General features: G+C 29.9%; 2 protein-coding genes across 3 annotated transcripts; both read right to left on the reverse strand.

The window, feature by feature from the left end:
• Positions 1-86: 86 nt before the first annotated feature.
• Positions 87-13215, reverse strand: LOC143907756 (uncharacterized). The gene is made up of 19 exons (XM_077424708.1): positions 11242-13215; positions 10274-10393; positions 10016-10133; positions 9647-9911; positions 9422-9538; positions 9030-9120; positions 8727-8872; positions 8429-8561; positions 8305-8348; positions 7038-7245; positions 6543-6662; positions 6267-6384; positions 5902-6166; positions 5700-5831; positions 5494-5584; positions 5187-5332; positions 4889-5021; positions 367-499; positions 87-278 (listed from the first exon to the last, which is right to left on the reverse strand). Exons 1-19 carry the CDS (start codon positions 11383-11385, stop codon positions 220-222), a joined length of 2583 nt encoding a protein of 860 aa, XP_077280834.1. The 5' UTR covers positions 11386-13215; the 3' UTR covers positions 87-219.
• Positions 493-4861, reverse strand: LOC143907741 (uncharacterized). Of its 2 annotated transcripts, XM_077424681.1 has the most exons (7): positions 4184-4861; positions 3692-3811; positions 2187-2304; positions 1798-2062; positions 1592-1708; positions 1416-1506; positions 493-1264 (listed from the first exon to the last, which is right to left on the reverse strand). In XM_077424681.1, exons 1-7 carry the CDS (start codon positions 4325-4327, stop codon positions 1115-1117), a joined length of 1005 nt encoding a protein of 334 aa, XP_077280807.1. In that variant the 5' UTR covers positions 4328-4861; the 3' UTR covers positions 493-1114. The 2 variants fall into 2 exon arrangements, with proteins under 2 accessions (XP_077280807.1, XP_077280808.1); XM_077424682.1 differs by lacking the exon at positions 1416-1506 and having other exon boundaries at positions 4184-4859.
• Positions 13216-15043: the final 1828 nt, after the last annotated feature.

Consider the following 15043-nt stretch of genomic DNA (forward strand, 5'->3'; position numbering starts at 1 on the left):
TATATATCGATATATCAATTATTAATATATTATTGCTAACTTACTGTAAACATCACTGTTTTAAACACTTTTATATTTTCTTAGAATTAAAAGTTCTTACAATTTTATCGAGATTATCGGTCAATTCAATTTTTTAGATTATAGTATGTAATTTGTTTTAGTGTACTAATTAGTTTCTTCACTATCATTATTCCACTACACTATATCAATTGATTTGCTTTACATCAATTCTGCGTCGAATGAAGAATGGTGAAATACGACACTGCCGTGCTTAGTAACTATAATAACACATAACTTTTTATTTTTATCTATCTATAAAATATATTTTACATTTAACACTATTTTGAAAGATATTATTCTTCTTACCGTAGCAGCACTTTCTAACGATCCCACAAATAGTCCAGCAATATTCATAGTGAACGCCTTGGTACCTTTTTGCAAGAGGAACAGGATCATTTTTTGTATTTGCAACGGAGTAACGTACCACTGGACATTGTATCTACATTATGACAAAATAATTAATGATTGAGAAATATAAAAGAAATCTACCAATAAATTTGACACACGTTAAGGCTCCTACTGGCTTGATTGCCAAGTCTACGTTGACAGTACAAACAGCTTTACACCTTTGCAAAATTGTGAACTGAAAAGCGTAAAGCTAAACTATTCTTTCGACGTACAACGTTATTTTTCGTTTTAATGCAGTGTTTTTATATTTAAAATAATTGTCGTAGTGTGTTAAGATATATAGGTACCAATGACTCCTATTTTAATTTAATATGTGAAAGCAAATATTTATTTCAATTTGGCAGTTATCGGCTAAGGATGGCTTATTGTTTTCGTCCTTAATTAAGCACAATTCAATTCGACATGTAGATTTCGCTAACAAAAGGGGAGTTTTTGGTATATTCTATCGATTACAAACGCTATCTTATTAAAAAACATTTTTGTTTTAATATACGTCGTAAGAATTTTTATGATACACCTATTTTTCTCGCTTTTGATGTCATCAATTCAAGATGGCTGCAGTGAGTAAACAGAGGCCTTAACTGTATTTTTTTATTACGTTGATTGATATAAATGCGCATGTAATTATATTACATAAATATTATCCTTACACGGTGGCAAATACATCATTATTGTGATTCGTAATTTCCTGTGCGAGATAGTTTCCTACAAACATGTAACAAAAATGGATGATGACAAACATTAATCGTAACGAAAGTTCTTTAACATCACAGCTAAGGAATGCCACCTGAAAAATCTAAAGTACAAGGGCATCTTAATGATTGTCGTTAAGCTAAATTAATAACGTCAAACAAAATAATAATGAATTAGAACTCTTGATGGAAATTTGATAATAATTGGTCTCGTAATTACTGTTATTAAATATATTAAAAGAAGGCGATATGTACCCGAAAAAAATTCAGACTTGCGCAAATCACGCCGACTACTATCAAAAGGAAGAACATTACTTTAAATCTAGATATTGTCGATTCGGAGAATCTTCAAAAGAAAGAAAACATTATTCTATACGCGATATTATCGATTATTACAAATGTTGTATAATTACTGTTGTATGAATACCAACTTTATAGCTTTGCGATGCATATCCACGGCATAAACTAATCCCTTATAAATTAAATTCTCATTCTTCAAGTTGTTATCTTGCAGAATTTCAATTGTTATTGCTTGTTTAACGCGATAACTGCAAGTGATTTATTTGCCATAACTATATGGTCTCTTCAAATTTACGATAGAGTTTTCTTATATTTGATTTTATATTTATATCTTTACCTGGCAATTTGAAACATTCCACATGCATACTGTATGTAAACTATGAACATTGTTCCTGTCGCTAACATTACACCAACCCCTATAGTAAAGGCCGTGTTTGCATGCAAGATAATCAAATAGAAATACTTTTCTTGGTCGACAAAGTATTCTGTTACAAACAATGGTGAAATATGTGGTCGAGTTTCATTCATAGGTAGTAAGATGTCAAAAAAGCGCGGCCAAATTGGATATAATAATAAAGCAAGTGCGAGCAATATAACACACACTGAAAAATGTTTAAAAATCAATTCTTTCGAAATCCTAGGAAAGTCCATTATAAAATCGCTGGTTAAGTCTCTAAATATAACAAACAATTCGCGTTTAACAGAAATCAAAAGCAGTTATCCTACATGTAAATATAGCCGTGTAACGTTTTGCATCGCTGGCGTACTGTTTCATGATGTTGATTTCATTCTTATCAGTTAGTTTGTTACAAATATGCTGCAGTTGCTCCAGCAAACACTTTATCTGTTGTTTTAATAATATTGCATGCTCTTTTTTTTATCATGTTGGAAAAATATTATTGTATTTATATTATATTGAAAATTTTTTATCTCTCGGAAATATTTATTCACATACACACGTGAATATAATACATAATATACAGGATGTTAGTCAAGAAATTGCCGAAACTAAATAGCTATTATTTTTGTAATGAGTAAACAGACTGGAATAGATTGAAACTCTAGAATCCCGTTATTTGTGCAAGTGCGCATCATATGTCCCATGTAGTGTGAGAATTTTTATTTTTAAAAATATATAAAAAGACATTATAAAAAAAAAATAAAAAAGAATCTGGTTGATTACAGGATTCAGCGATATACATATAATCATGAAGTTTCAAGATAACGAAAGCATAGTTATAGTTGTTAATGTTAGATAGCGTATATTTAAGTTTTAAAGTTTGGAAGAGCGTTTCGATTATTGTGTCAGTTCAAATAATTATTTTGAATAAATCTCTGTGAGCTATGCAATCAGTCGAATTGTTGGCCATTTTTATATACAATTTATTCTTACAGATATACATGTATATGTATCAGGGTGTCTCACAACCGTATAATACTTTATTATTGTTTTCTATAGAGGTAAAATATAGTAAAAAATTCTAATTCCAAAATTTTGAGGCTGCAATAGTTTTTGAGTTATAAGCGATGAAATCCAATGATATCACGTAAAACTTGCTCGCTTAGTCCAGTAACTACACCTACACCTACACGCGTATTGATTTGTCATCTGTCATTGATTTTCTCAAGTCAGGTGATATTGATTTTTACTGCACAGCTGATTTTATTTTGTAATTTTCTGTACGTGTGTATTACAGCTACCTTGCACACTATGGCGATAGGCTAATATTAACAAATTATAAATCTTATACGGAAAACATTTAATTCTAATAGATAATTTAATTAAATAATTAAATATTAAATAATTGATTTATTAATAATAAATATTAATAATAATAGATAAAATTATTAATAATAATATTAATTAATATAAATATTAATAATAAATTATGAACGCGAGAAAGACTTTATTTTATATTCGACAACGTTTGGCTAATGTCGTGACAATTCGACCATTGGTTTTGGTCAGATTAATCGTCAAGACTTTTTCGACCATGGATTTTGGTCTTTTTGATTGAAAATTTTTAATAAAAAATTATAAATATTATTATTATTACTATGGAAGAAGTGAAGTGAAGTGTATACGTATACACATGTACATCTGCATATATAAGTGTGAAAATGAATATTTTTATAATATAATGTATTTGATTTATTTTATTCTGTTTACTCAAAATTACATCTATTTAATTTTAGCAATTTCCAATCGTCACCTTGTATGTTTTACTTACGACTTCAAAGTTAATACTAAATAAAATATATTTAATCACAAAAGTAATAAAAAATAATGCAGAAGAAAGAACATTGATAAAAAGATCCGGAGTACATTGTGAAGTCAGAAACGTTGTGAGCTGCAAAAAGATATTTTTTATTTACTGAAATTTCCATTGAAATTCAATTTTTTTATGCAATTAGAAAAAGACCCCAAGTCATTAATTGATTGTTTTTCAATATGTAATAATTTAAATTAGAAATCTATTAAAATAATCAAAAAGTATAAAATTATAAATTTAGTTTTTTTCTGTAATACGCACACATGCGCGTGCGCGTGCGTGTGCTTGTGCGTATTATAATATTAATATTGATGTGTAATATACACAACATTGAGTTTGTGATATAATATTATAGTTTTAATATGTAAAATTGCAATGTTAATTGCAACAAATAATTTTTTTATTTTGTAATTAAAGTCTTATATCATGGAATTAAAACTATTCACGTACCTGAAATAAAATAAATGTTGCCAAAATACTAAGAAACAAAACTAACTGGAATTGAACGAGTTTAGATTGCTGATAAGGCCATAGACCAAATGTAAGTAGCAGAAACCGATTAAGACCAATATGTAAAGAGTTGATACAGATCATTTCTCCACGAGCATCTTGTTTATTATTTCTGCTTCGTTTGAGGTAATAGGCGATATTAGTTGCTTTCCATTTACATCAAAACTCAGATAATTCTCACTTGTGACTTCATAACTCAGTTGAATGCACGTTCTTTTTGCATGCTGGCAAGTGAGATTCAACTGAATTTTTATCCACAATCGAGACCATGTGCTTTAATGAATCTAATAGACTCACATTAAAAGTGAGGCTATGAACCTGTATATTATTATGCGATAGCTTTGTCACCAACATAAGCAGGTAAATACAAAATGTCATATCTTACCTGAGTATAAAATACTCACATAACTGAGTGACTCAGATCACTTGAGTGTAAATGAAAAGCAACTATTATCCGTATATAATTAATTTTATCACATGCTTTATAGTATATATTTAATTAATTAATTAATTTTATGTCATTGTTGCGCAGAATAAAGGACAGTGAAATATGATAGCGCGGTACTCAGCAACTGTAATAAGATAGTTCTTCTTTTTCCTGTTTAAAACGTGTTATGTTTAAAATATAAGCCAACATATTTTTACCGTAGCTGCACCTTCTAACGATCCCACAAACAATCCAGCAATATTCATAGTGAACGCCTTGGTACTTCTTTGCAACAGAAATAGAATTAACTTCTGTGTTTGTAACGGAGCCATATACCACTGGACCTTGTACCTGTATTATAACGAATTATTAAAGAAAGACGAAAAGAAATAGAGAATCATTTTTGACATATGCATAGTTGCTTTTTAATTAAATGACAGTTTTTGTTATTTTAGTACATTGTAGTAGGATAAATATGTATGATATCATATCATATCATTTGAATGTCTTCCTTACACGGTGACATATATATCATTATTGTGATCCATAATTTCCTGTGCAAGATAATTGGTTATCATCATGTACACTAATTGACTGATTAAAATCATTACGGGTAATAAAAGTTCCATAACATTGTATCCAAACGATATCACCTGAAAAATCTAAAATACAAGCGCATTCAAGATCTTGATAGAAACTAGTCAATAATGTCAAACAAAATGACGAATAATTAGAGTAATTAGACTGTCAATGAAAATTTGTCAGCAACTAGTCCTATTACTGTTAATCATAAGTATTATGATGAAAAAAGGACCGTATTTACCCGAAAAAAATTGAGACTTGCGCTAATCACCCCGACTATTATCAACAAGGAGAACATTACTTTAAATCTAGATACTGTCAAGTTAGAGAACCTTCAAGAGAAAGTGGATATTACTCTACGCATATTCTAAACGCATTATCGATTATTACAAATATTGTACTGTTGTATGGATTATTACAAATAATTACTGTTATATGGATACCAACTTCATAGCTTTGCGATGCATATCCACGGCACAAATTAATCCTTTGTAAACCAAATTCTCATTCTCCAAACTGTTCTTTTGCAAAGTTCTGAATGTCATTGCTCGTTCGATACGATAACTGTAATTGATTCTTCTGCCAAAATTATATAATATTCCGATTTTCCAGGTTTTCTACACATCTGTCTTTATATTTATTCTCTTACCTGGCGATTCGAAACATTCCGCATGCATGTTGTTGATAAAATACCAACATTGTTCCTGTCGCTAACATTGCGACAGCGCCTATGGCAAATGCCGCGTTCGCATGGAACAATATCAAACAGAGGTATTTTTCTTGATCGACGAAATATTCGGTCATATACGGCAACGAAAAACGTGATCGAGTCTCGTTTGTGAAGAACAGGATATTGAAAATATGCGGCCAAAATAAATATAAAGTTAAAGAGAGCACCATGGTCACGACAAGCACTGAAGAATGTTTAAAAATAATTTTCCTTCATAAGTGAATGCATTATAGGCTCATTAATTAGCTTGCAAAGATAAGTTGTAACAAAATCTATTGTCTTACATAAAAATGCAATTGTGTAACTTTTCGCATAATTACCGTACTTCTCTATGATATTGATTTCATTTTCATCAGTTAACTCATTATGCATATGCTGCAATTGCTCCAATAAATATTTTACCTTTTAATAAAATTCTGTGTTACTTGTGTCTTTTGGTTATAATTGAAAAAGATTATGTTTATATTGTATATTAAAATTTATATTTTGTAAATGTTTATTCGTATTTATATGTACATTTATATGTACATTAAATAATATATAATAACCATTTCACTTACAATTTTAGTATTAATACTAAACGAAATATATTTAATCGCAAACATAGTATGAAATAATGCAGAAGACAGAACGTTGACGAGTAAATCCGGAGTACATTTTAAAGTAAGAAATGCTGCAAACTGCAAGAAATCATTTTATATAACGAATTTCATTGAAATTATTACTTCTTTTATCCAATGGGAAAATTGTTGGATGCAGATAATTGATTGCTTTTTAATAATATAATATATCCAGTCCAAACAAAAATTAAATTTTACGTATAAGAAATTAAAAATGTCTCGTGTTTTTTATTATAATAGATATGTATTATAATGGTGTGTCTTTGATGATTCTAACAGTAAAAGAAATTACAGTAAACACAAACATTGTAATAATAATACTACAAACTTATTGGAGATTTTTTATATACCTATCTGTATAAATGCTCAAATTGCTACAAATTAAAATTTAATAATTTTTTTGTTATGGAGCAATAATTAAAAATATTAACGTACCTGAGATAGAATAAAACTTGCCAAAATACCAAAAAATAAAGTTACTTGAAACCGAACGAATTTAGATTGTTGATAAGGCCACAGGCCAACTACGAGTAATAAAAACCGATTCAGACCGACATGCAGTGTGTCGATACAGATCATTTCTTCATGAGCATTGATATAGAATTGATAAGGAAGTTCACGTGTTCTCTTCCCTTTTGCCGATTAAATATCTTATATCTTTGTGTCTTTTTTATTTGAATTTCAAGCCACATTGGCGAATTCAATTAAATAAAATGCAGAAATAACGCAATACCACACATATGTGAGATCGAAACACTTGGCAATTCATACTTTATTTCAGAAGAGATGAAGGAGTTAATCGATCGATTTGATTATGGCAATAATGCAACAGATGTTTATTTCCCATAAGAAAATATTGTGTGAGGGGACTTGGAAAACGATGGACTGCGCAGGTGCAGTTTGTCCCTTTCACAGTACAATATGTTATTAATGTTCCACATTAGTCCGTGCTGTCTCGTGTTACGTTTCATTTCTCAAAGAAGTACCAGTTGTGCTCAGCTTGAAATATCAATGTAAGTATTACAAAGATATATATTGCTGGCAAATATTATTCAAGTTCTTTTTTAAAACAAACTTGGTGTTGTTTGTATTTCCTAAATTTAATTTTCCAAATTCCTACATCTTTATTTATTTGTTAACTAAACTTATATCTGCACGATAGTCAACTCATTACTTGCTTCCAGAGTAGTTGTAATATCGTTGCAGAACTCGACCTCAGTACATAAACGTAGGTCCCGCGTTGACTATTTTAATAAGTTCTTTTTACAACTTAATGTAATATGGAATATCGGAATTACGAAATGTCGATAAATATTAAAAAATATATTTATTAATGCTGCTTTTTTTTAAAAAAAGTTTATAATTATAAAAATTTTGCTGCGCATTTTCATTAATCTCAATAAAACCTTTGTAATTCTAATCATAATAGATAACAGATGCGCATCACTATGTTATTAATACTTGGAGTGGCTATAAGATTTGTGGGAAAATGAATGGTTAATTGGTTATAATTAGTAATATATGTAGTGGTTTATAACGGTATTATTCCAAATTAAAAATGTGAAATAATATAACACTAAAATAAAACATTTTAAATATAATATAGAATACACTTATCTGAACTATAAAATAAAGCTTGTCAGAATAGCACAAAAGCACAAAATTATCTGAAGTTAGTTGGTCAGTTTTGCATCAATTCCGCGAAGAATAAAGAAAGGTGAAATACGACACTATGGTACTGCACAACTACAACAAGACAACTTTTCCATCTTCCTTTATTTAAAATATGTACATGTAACACATATTTTAAAAAATATTTCTCTTACCGTAGCAGCACCTTCTAAGGACGCCACATACAATCCAGCAATATTCATAGTAAAACCCTTGGTACCCCTTTGCAAAAGGAACAGTATCATTTTTTGTATTTGTAACGGAGCAACGTACCACTGGGTATCGTATCTATATCATGACAAAATAATTAATGATTGAGAAATATTAAAAAAGGATCTGCTAATGCTTAATATATGTTTCTTAAATTACATTTACTGTACATTTGTACATTGTCGTGTCCATCCGTAAAACGAACATGCGAATGTGATTATATTACATACAAATATCGCTTACATAGTTGCAAATATATTATTATTGTGATCAACAATTTCTTGCCCAAGATAATTGCTTAAGAATACGTAAATGAAATGGATGATGCTAAACGCTACGTGTAATGAAAGCTCCACTGTATCGAATCCAAACGATATTATCTGAAAAATCTAATATACAAGCAGATTCAAGGATCTTGATCAAAACTGGGTCAGTAATGTCACTAATGTCAAACAAAACAATAATTAATTAAAACTATCGATGAAAAGTTGAATAAACTTCGTTGCTGTTATTCGCAAGTATGTGATAAAAGAAGGCCACATTTACCCGAAAGAAATTCAAACTTGCGCCAACCACCCCGACGATTATCAAAAAGCAGACCATTACATTAAATCGAGATAATATTGAGTGAGAAAATCTTCAACAGAAAATTATATATTACTGAAATTATATTATTGAAAATGATATTACTTTACGCATATACTACATTATAAAATATTACAAATATGTATTTGTTTACGTATTATATTGTGTATATATATATTACAGAAATGCATATTATAATTGTAATATTTGATAAAGATGTGTAGAATATGCATAAAATAATGTCATTTTTCTGTTATATAGGTATATATGTATATATTATATATGTATATGTATATATGTATATGTATATATGTACTATCATATAGGTTAGTACACATCGTAAGAATACTAACTTCATAGCTTTGCGATGCATATCCACGGCACAAATTAATCCCTTGTTGATTAAATTTTCATTCTCCCAGCTGTTTTTGCATAAAGTTCCAAATAGCATTGCTCGTTCGATACGATAACTGTAAGTGATTATTCAGTTATAATTATATTACACCTAACATAACCTTCAATTTTCTAATTGCTTATAGATTTCCCACATCTATTATTATAAATTTATTTTATATTACCGGGCGATTCGGAACATTCCGCATGCATGCATTAGATAAACTATTAATATAGTTCCTGTCGCTATTAATGCGGTACCTCCTATCATTACGGCTGCGTTTGCGTGGAACAATATCAAATAGAAGTATTTCTCTTTATCGATGAAATATTCGGTCATAAATGGCAACGATTGTAATGATTGAGTTCCGTTTGTGATGAGCAAAATATTGGAAATGTGCGGCCAAAAAATGTATAGAATTAAAGCAGATACGGCAAACATGAAAAAAACTGAAAAAATGTTTAGAATTATTTTGCTTGTTAATTGTGTTTATTGAAAACTCGTTAATAACTTTTTAGCTACAACATATGAGTTGCAAAAATAATTGTCTCACATAAAAGTATAATTGTATAACGTTTTGCATTACTATTATACTTTTCTATGATATTAATTTCGTTCTCGTCAGTTAACTCATTATAGAGATGCTGCAGTTGTTCCAACAAGTATTTTACCTGCGTTTTAACAAAATTCCATGTCTCTCTTTTGATTAAGTTTGATAACAATTGTATTTATATTTTATATTAAAATTTGAAAATATTTATTTGTATGAGCATAGCGTACATACTTAAAATATAATAATCATTTTACTTACGTTTTTTATATTAACACTAAACGAAATATACTTAATTGCAATCATAGTACAAAATAATGCAGAAGAGAAAACGTTGACGAGTAATTCCGGAGTACATTTTGAAGTCACAAATACTGTAAACTGCAAAACAATTTTATACAACAAATTTTATTTTAACAGAATTGTTTTTTTACAACTCCTCCACGGGAAGTTCGACTTTCCATGCCTGTAGAGAAGGGCGAAAGTGGCCAATTTCACACGCCAGGGCTTACTTTCTTCCCTAGGGAAGAAAATTGATACTTTCCACCCGGCATAGCGGGCGGAAAGTAACCACTTGGTTACTCTAGGCATGGAAGTCAAACTTTCCGTAAAAATGTTGTGAAAAATATCGCGTGCACCTCGGGTCGAAAGCTTTTTCAGACTCGTGTCACTCGTGTCTTTCCTTGGTGCACAATATACTATTTTCTTTTATCAAATAAGAAAACTGTTAGCTTGAAATTACAGATCGTTTTTAATTTATAATAATTTTACTAAATTTTCAGTTTAAGGAAGCACCTCTAAAATGATCTTGTCCTTTTCGTACACGGAGAGAATATTTTGTTATATTTTACCATTAAATTCACTACAAACTTGGGACAACTTGGCAATCAAGGAATATTTAAAATATACAAAAGACATTTTACAAACAACGTGATAAAAATTACCAAGCAAATTGGTAAATTTTGAAAAATGATTGAAATTTCCTTAACGTTTTCTTGTATAATACAAATTATTATAATATTATCTTTAATGATTTTCTACCTCTATAGTAATAATATAATAAAAATAACAATATAAAATAAATTACAATAAACACAAAGATTTCAATAATAACATTACAAGTCTATTGTGGTTTTTGATATATTTAATTGCAACATTTAAATCGCTAGAAATTAAAGTTTAATAATTTTTTGTTATATATAATTATGCAATTAAAGAAATTAACGTACCTGAAATAGAATGAAACTTGTGTAAATACCAGTAAATAAAATTAATTGAATTTGAACGAGTTTGGATTGCTCATAAGGCCAAAGACCAACTACGAGTAATAGAAATCGATTGAGGCTGATATCCAGAGAGTTGATACTGATCATTTTTTTTATCAATATATGTATATTTGACAGAAAAGTGTTTGCTTCACGTATTCTCTTCTTTTCGTTTGTCGATTGAATATTATCTAGTACTGTAGCTGTATTATTCTTTTATTTTAATTTTTGCCCTAATTTATCCAATTTACCTTAAATGCAATGCAAAATGAATAAAATATTATCGTGAGAGCAAAACACTTGACAATTTACACCTTTATGCGAGAGGAGGCGTATGGTTAAGCGATCGATACGAATATGGCAATAATGTAACAGATGTTCATTTCCCATGAAGAAAGTCTGCGTGAAGGGACTTTGGCGACAATGGACTACGCATGTGCACAGTGCAGTTTGACCCTTCCCAGTGCAATATGTTTCAACATACTTCAGTCTAGTGCGTGCTGTCTTAAGTTACGTTTCATTCTTCAAAGGATTACCAATTGTTTTTCTTGAAACGTCAATGTAACGGTTAGTAATATACACTGCTTGTATATAAATATGACATAATTTCTTATTTGAAATATCTTTGTGCTGTGTATGTTTGTATTTTCTAAATTTTATTCCCTAAATTTTTACAACTCTCTTTATTTATTAATTAAACTTATATTTTTACGATAGTCAACTCACTACTTCTAGATAATGCAGTTCTAATTTTACTGTCGAACCCGACGTTAAATAAACATATAAGGTCCTACGTTAACTATTTTTTAAGTTCTTTTTTAAACTTAATTTAACATGGAGTGTCGGAAATGCGAGATGTAAGAAAATAAAAAATTAACAAACATTATATGAAAATATAAAAAATTTTAAAATGTATTTATTAATACTGTTTTTTTTAAACAAACAAGTAATTGCAAGAAGTTTGTTGTGCACTTTTATTAATCTCTTTAAAACTTTATTACCTTTACAATATCAGTAAATCAGTTAATCAGTAAAATGCTTACTTTACACACAATGCTGCTGTTAAATTTTTCAATGCACACAATGCTGCTCTAAAATTTATAGTAGCAAATGATATCAAACTAAAACTCTAACTTCTTCTGTTTGTTCGAAATTTCTTTCTTTTGCAATGATGATCTTATTAGTTATATGTAAAGCGCAAACTTTGATTTAATTTCTTGACTACGTCAAAAGTTATTTAAATTAATTAATTAAAATTAATACAACATTGCACACTATTAATTTTGCTGTGTAAAATATGGAGCGTTAAAATAAAATATAAGATATAATAAAATATAATATAAAGCAGAAAGCAGAAGCATTTTTAGCTATAATAATTTTTTTTTCCAAAAAATGAATATTGGGTTTTTGAAATTAAATAAAAAACTGATAAAGGATGGCTATGAGAGTCAGACGCAGTTATCGGTGCGTAAAAGATCCAGTTCACTGATTTATTCAACAGTGTATATAGGTATTCGAACGTTTCGGCTCAGGATTGAGCCATCTTTCAGCAAAATATACAAAAATTTATTAATAATTGCTTTCCTTCTCCATTCTTACATACAATCAGTGAGTTTCAAGATTGGAATAAATTTTTTTGAATTTTTTTATCAGATATATCCCACATAAGGCATAGTACATTTTATACTATGGCCGCGCTTTTTGAGGATCTTACAAACAGTTTATCAAGATTTAAATTAAAAGTTTTAATTTTTTGCAACAGAACCAATTTTAAGTGTGCTTAAAGATGTAACACATTATTAAAATATATTATTTACCTTATTTTTTTAATGTTGCATACAACAATCAATAAATTTAATGAAGAAGCTTTTTTGCATTAAAAAGTTATTCTTTTATTTATTATTAGCAAGTTGTAAATTTAAAATAGTCAACTACTTTCTCGTGAAAATTAATGTAATCATACCTTTGCAATTCTAACTATAAGATAGCAGATGTGCATTACGATGGCGTTAATGCTTGGAGCGACTATTAAATTTCTGAGAAGAATGGTTATAATTAGTAATATATATGTAGTAGTTTGTAATGGTATTATTCCATAATTAAAAATGTGGAGTTATACAATGAAAAATGTGGAATATAATATGGAATGTATTTATCTCGAATATAATAAGACTTATCAGAATACCAAAGCACAAAGTTACCTGAGATCGAATGAGGTTGATGATGGAGCCATAAGTCAAGGACGAGTAGAAGATCCGATTGAGGCATTTAACTTTGATACAGATTCTTACTTCGCGATTATACAAATGTTTGACTATAAAAGAAGTCGGCGATGATTTGTATATTTCTTCTCCTGGATTGAATAACTATATAACCATTTTTTATAAATTTCTAAATTATCTAATGCAGCATATAAGTGTATAACAAAGTAGAAAAAAACATTATTTTGATCTAAATATAAACAATTTAACAATTTTACTTTAGAGTGGTCGGTAATTAAGCGATTAATATAATGTGAGAAATTGAATGATTGCAAGGTTATTTCTAATCAAAATATACTTGCGCGCGAAATTCCTGTATACCAGAGTTGCGCATTCGTTCGCCAGTTTTCAGTAACACAATGATACATTTTATTCATTTTACGATTCGTGCACTTGTAAGTTATATTTTACCGTTTTGAAAAATAATAATCGGCCAGTCTTATATATATAGACATATCAGTTATTAATTTATTATTGGTAACATACTGTAAACACTACTACTTTTTACACGGTTTTCTACCTTCTTAGAATTAAAAAGAAGTTCTTATACAATTCCATCAAGATTATCAATTGAGACCGCTTTCTAGATTTTATCAAGAGACACGGTAGTGTCTCGCGCCAAGTACACGCGGAGCGAGACCGACCGTGACTCTTTTACGCGACGCAACGGGTTGCGAGTACCCGAGATGTTGAGATCTCGATAACGAGTGAACGGATCAAGTTCTAAGTAGGCTTGATCGATAGCTTGGGGTCCAATTAGGGGGGGGGTTTCTCTCATAATATTCCGCTACGTGCCTTACGAGCGGAGATATTGCGACGCAAAGTCCAAATGTGAAAATTTATTTTTAAGATACTCCTAACGCTCTCATTCAATATTATTATGATTATCAGAGAAACGTCCTTTTCACTTTTTCGACGCTGGCGGCGCAGGTATCGCCAGTTTCGATATCGCGCGCGTATTTCAAAATTAGGTCGATAAACTTATCGGTCAGGAGGAAGATTTCTATTTAAGTAAAAATTAGATAGATATATAATAAATATTGAGTCAACGGAAAAGTAGGTTCTCTATGCTTGGCAGAAAGTGCCGCTAGGGAATTTTTAAGTCGATTCTTATGAATCAAGCTTGAATTTGATGTCTATGTATCCCAGGTTGCCGATGACAAGGTCCAGATAGTGCGCTTTATAGTTTTCGGTGTCCAGGTGTAATAATACGTTGAATTCGATGTCTACGTGTCCCAGGTTGCCGATGACGAGGTCCACATAGTGCGCTCCGTAGTTTTTGGTGTCTACGTGTATTAATATCTTGAATTCGATGTCCACGTGTCCCAGGTTGCCGATGACGGGATCCAGATAATGCGTTTCATAGATTTCGGTGTCCAGGTGTAATAATACGTTGAATTCGATGTTTACGTGTCCCAGGTTGCCGATGACGAGGTCCACATAGTGCGCTCCGTAGTTTTTGGTGTCTACGTGTATTAATATTTTGAATTCGATGTCCACGTGTC

This window comes from Temnothorax americanus, unplaced genomic scaffold (assembly GCF_048541705.1).
Source record: "Temnothorax americanus isolate GAGA-0224 unplaced genomic scaffold, ASM4854170v1 Scaffold88, whole genome shotgun sequence".
Classification (NCBI taxonomy): domain Eukaryota; kingdom Metazoa; phylum Arthropoda; class Insecta; order Hymenoptera; family Formicidae; genus Temnothorax; species Temnothorax americanus.

Coding starts and splice junctions, on each gene's coding strand:
- LOC143907756 (XM_077424708.1), bottom strand. CDS start 11,385: ATGATCAGTATCAACTCTCTGGATATCAGCCTCAATCGATTTCTATTA. Junction 10,134..10,273: donor TTAGTGTTAATATAAAAAAC/GTAAGTAAAATG, acceptor GTTAAAACGCAG/GTAAAATACTTGTTGGAACA. Junction 6,385..6,542: donor TTAGTATTAATACTAAAATT/GTAAGTGAAATG, acceptor TTTTATTAAAAG/GTAAAATATTTATTGGAGCA.
- LOC143907741 (XM_077424681.1), bottom strand. CDS start 4,327: ATGATCTGTATCAACTCTTTACATATTGGTCTTAATCGGTTTCTGCTA. Junction 1,507..1,591: donor ATGCATCGCAAAGCTATAAA/GTTGGTATTCAT, acceptor TTTCTTTTGAAG/ATTCTCCGAATCGACAATAT. Junction 1,265..1,415: donor CAAGTCTGAATTTTTTTCGG/GTACATATCGCC, acceptor CTTGTACTTTAG/ATTTTTCAGGTGGCATTCCT.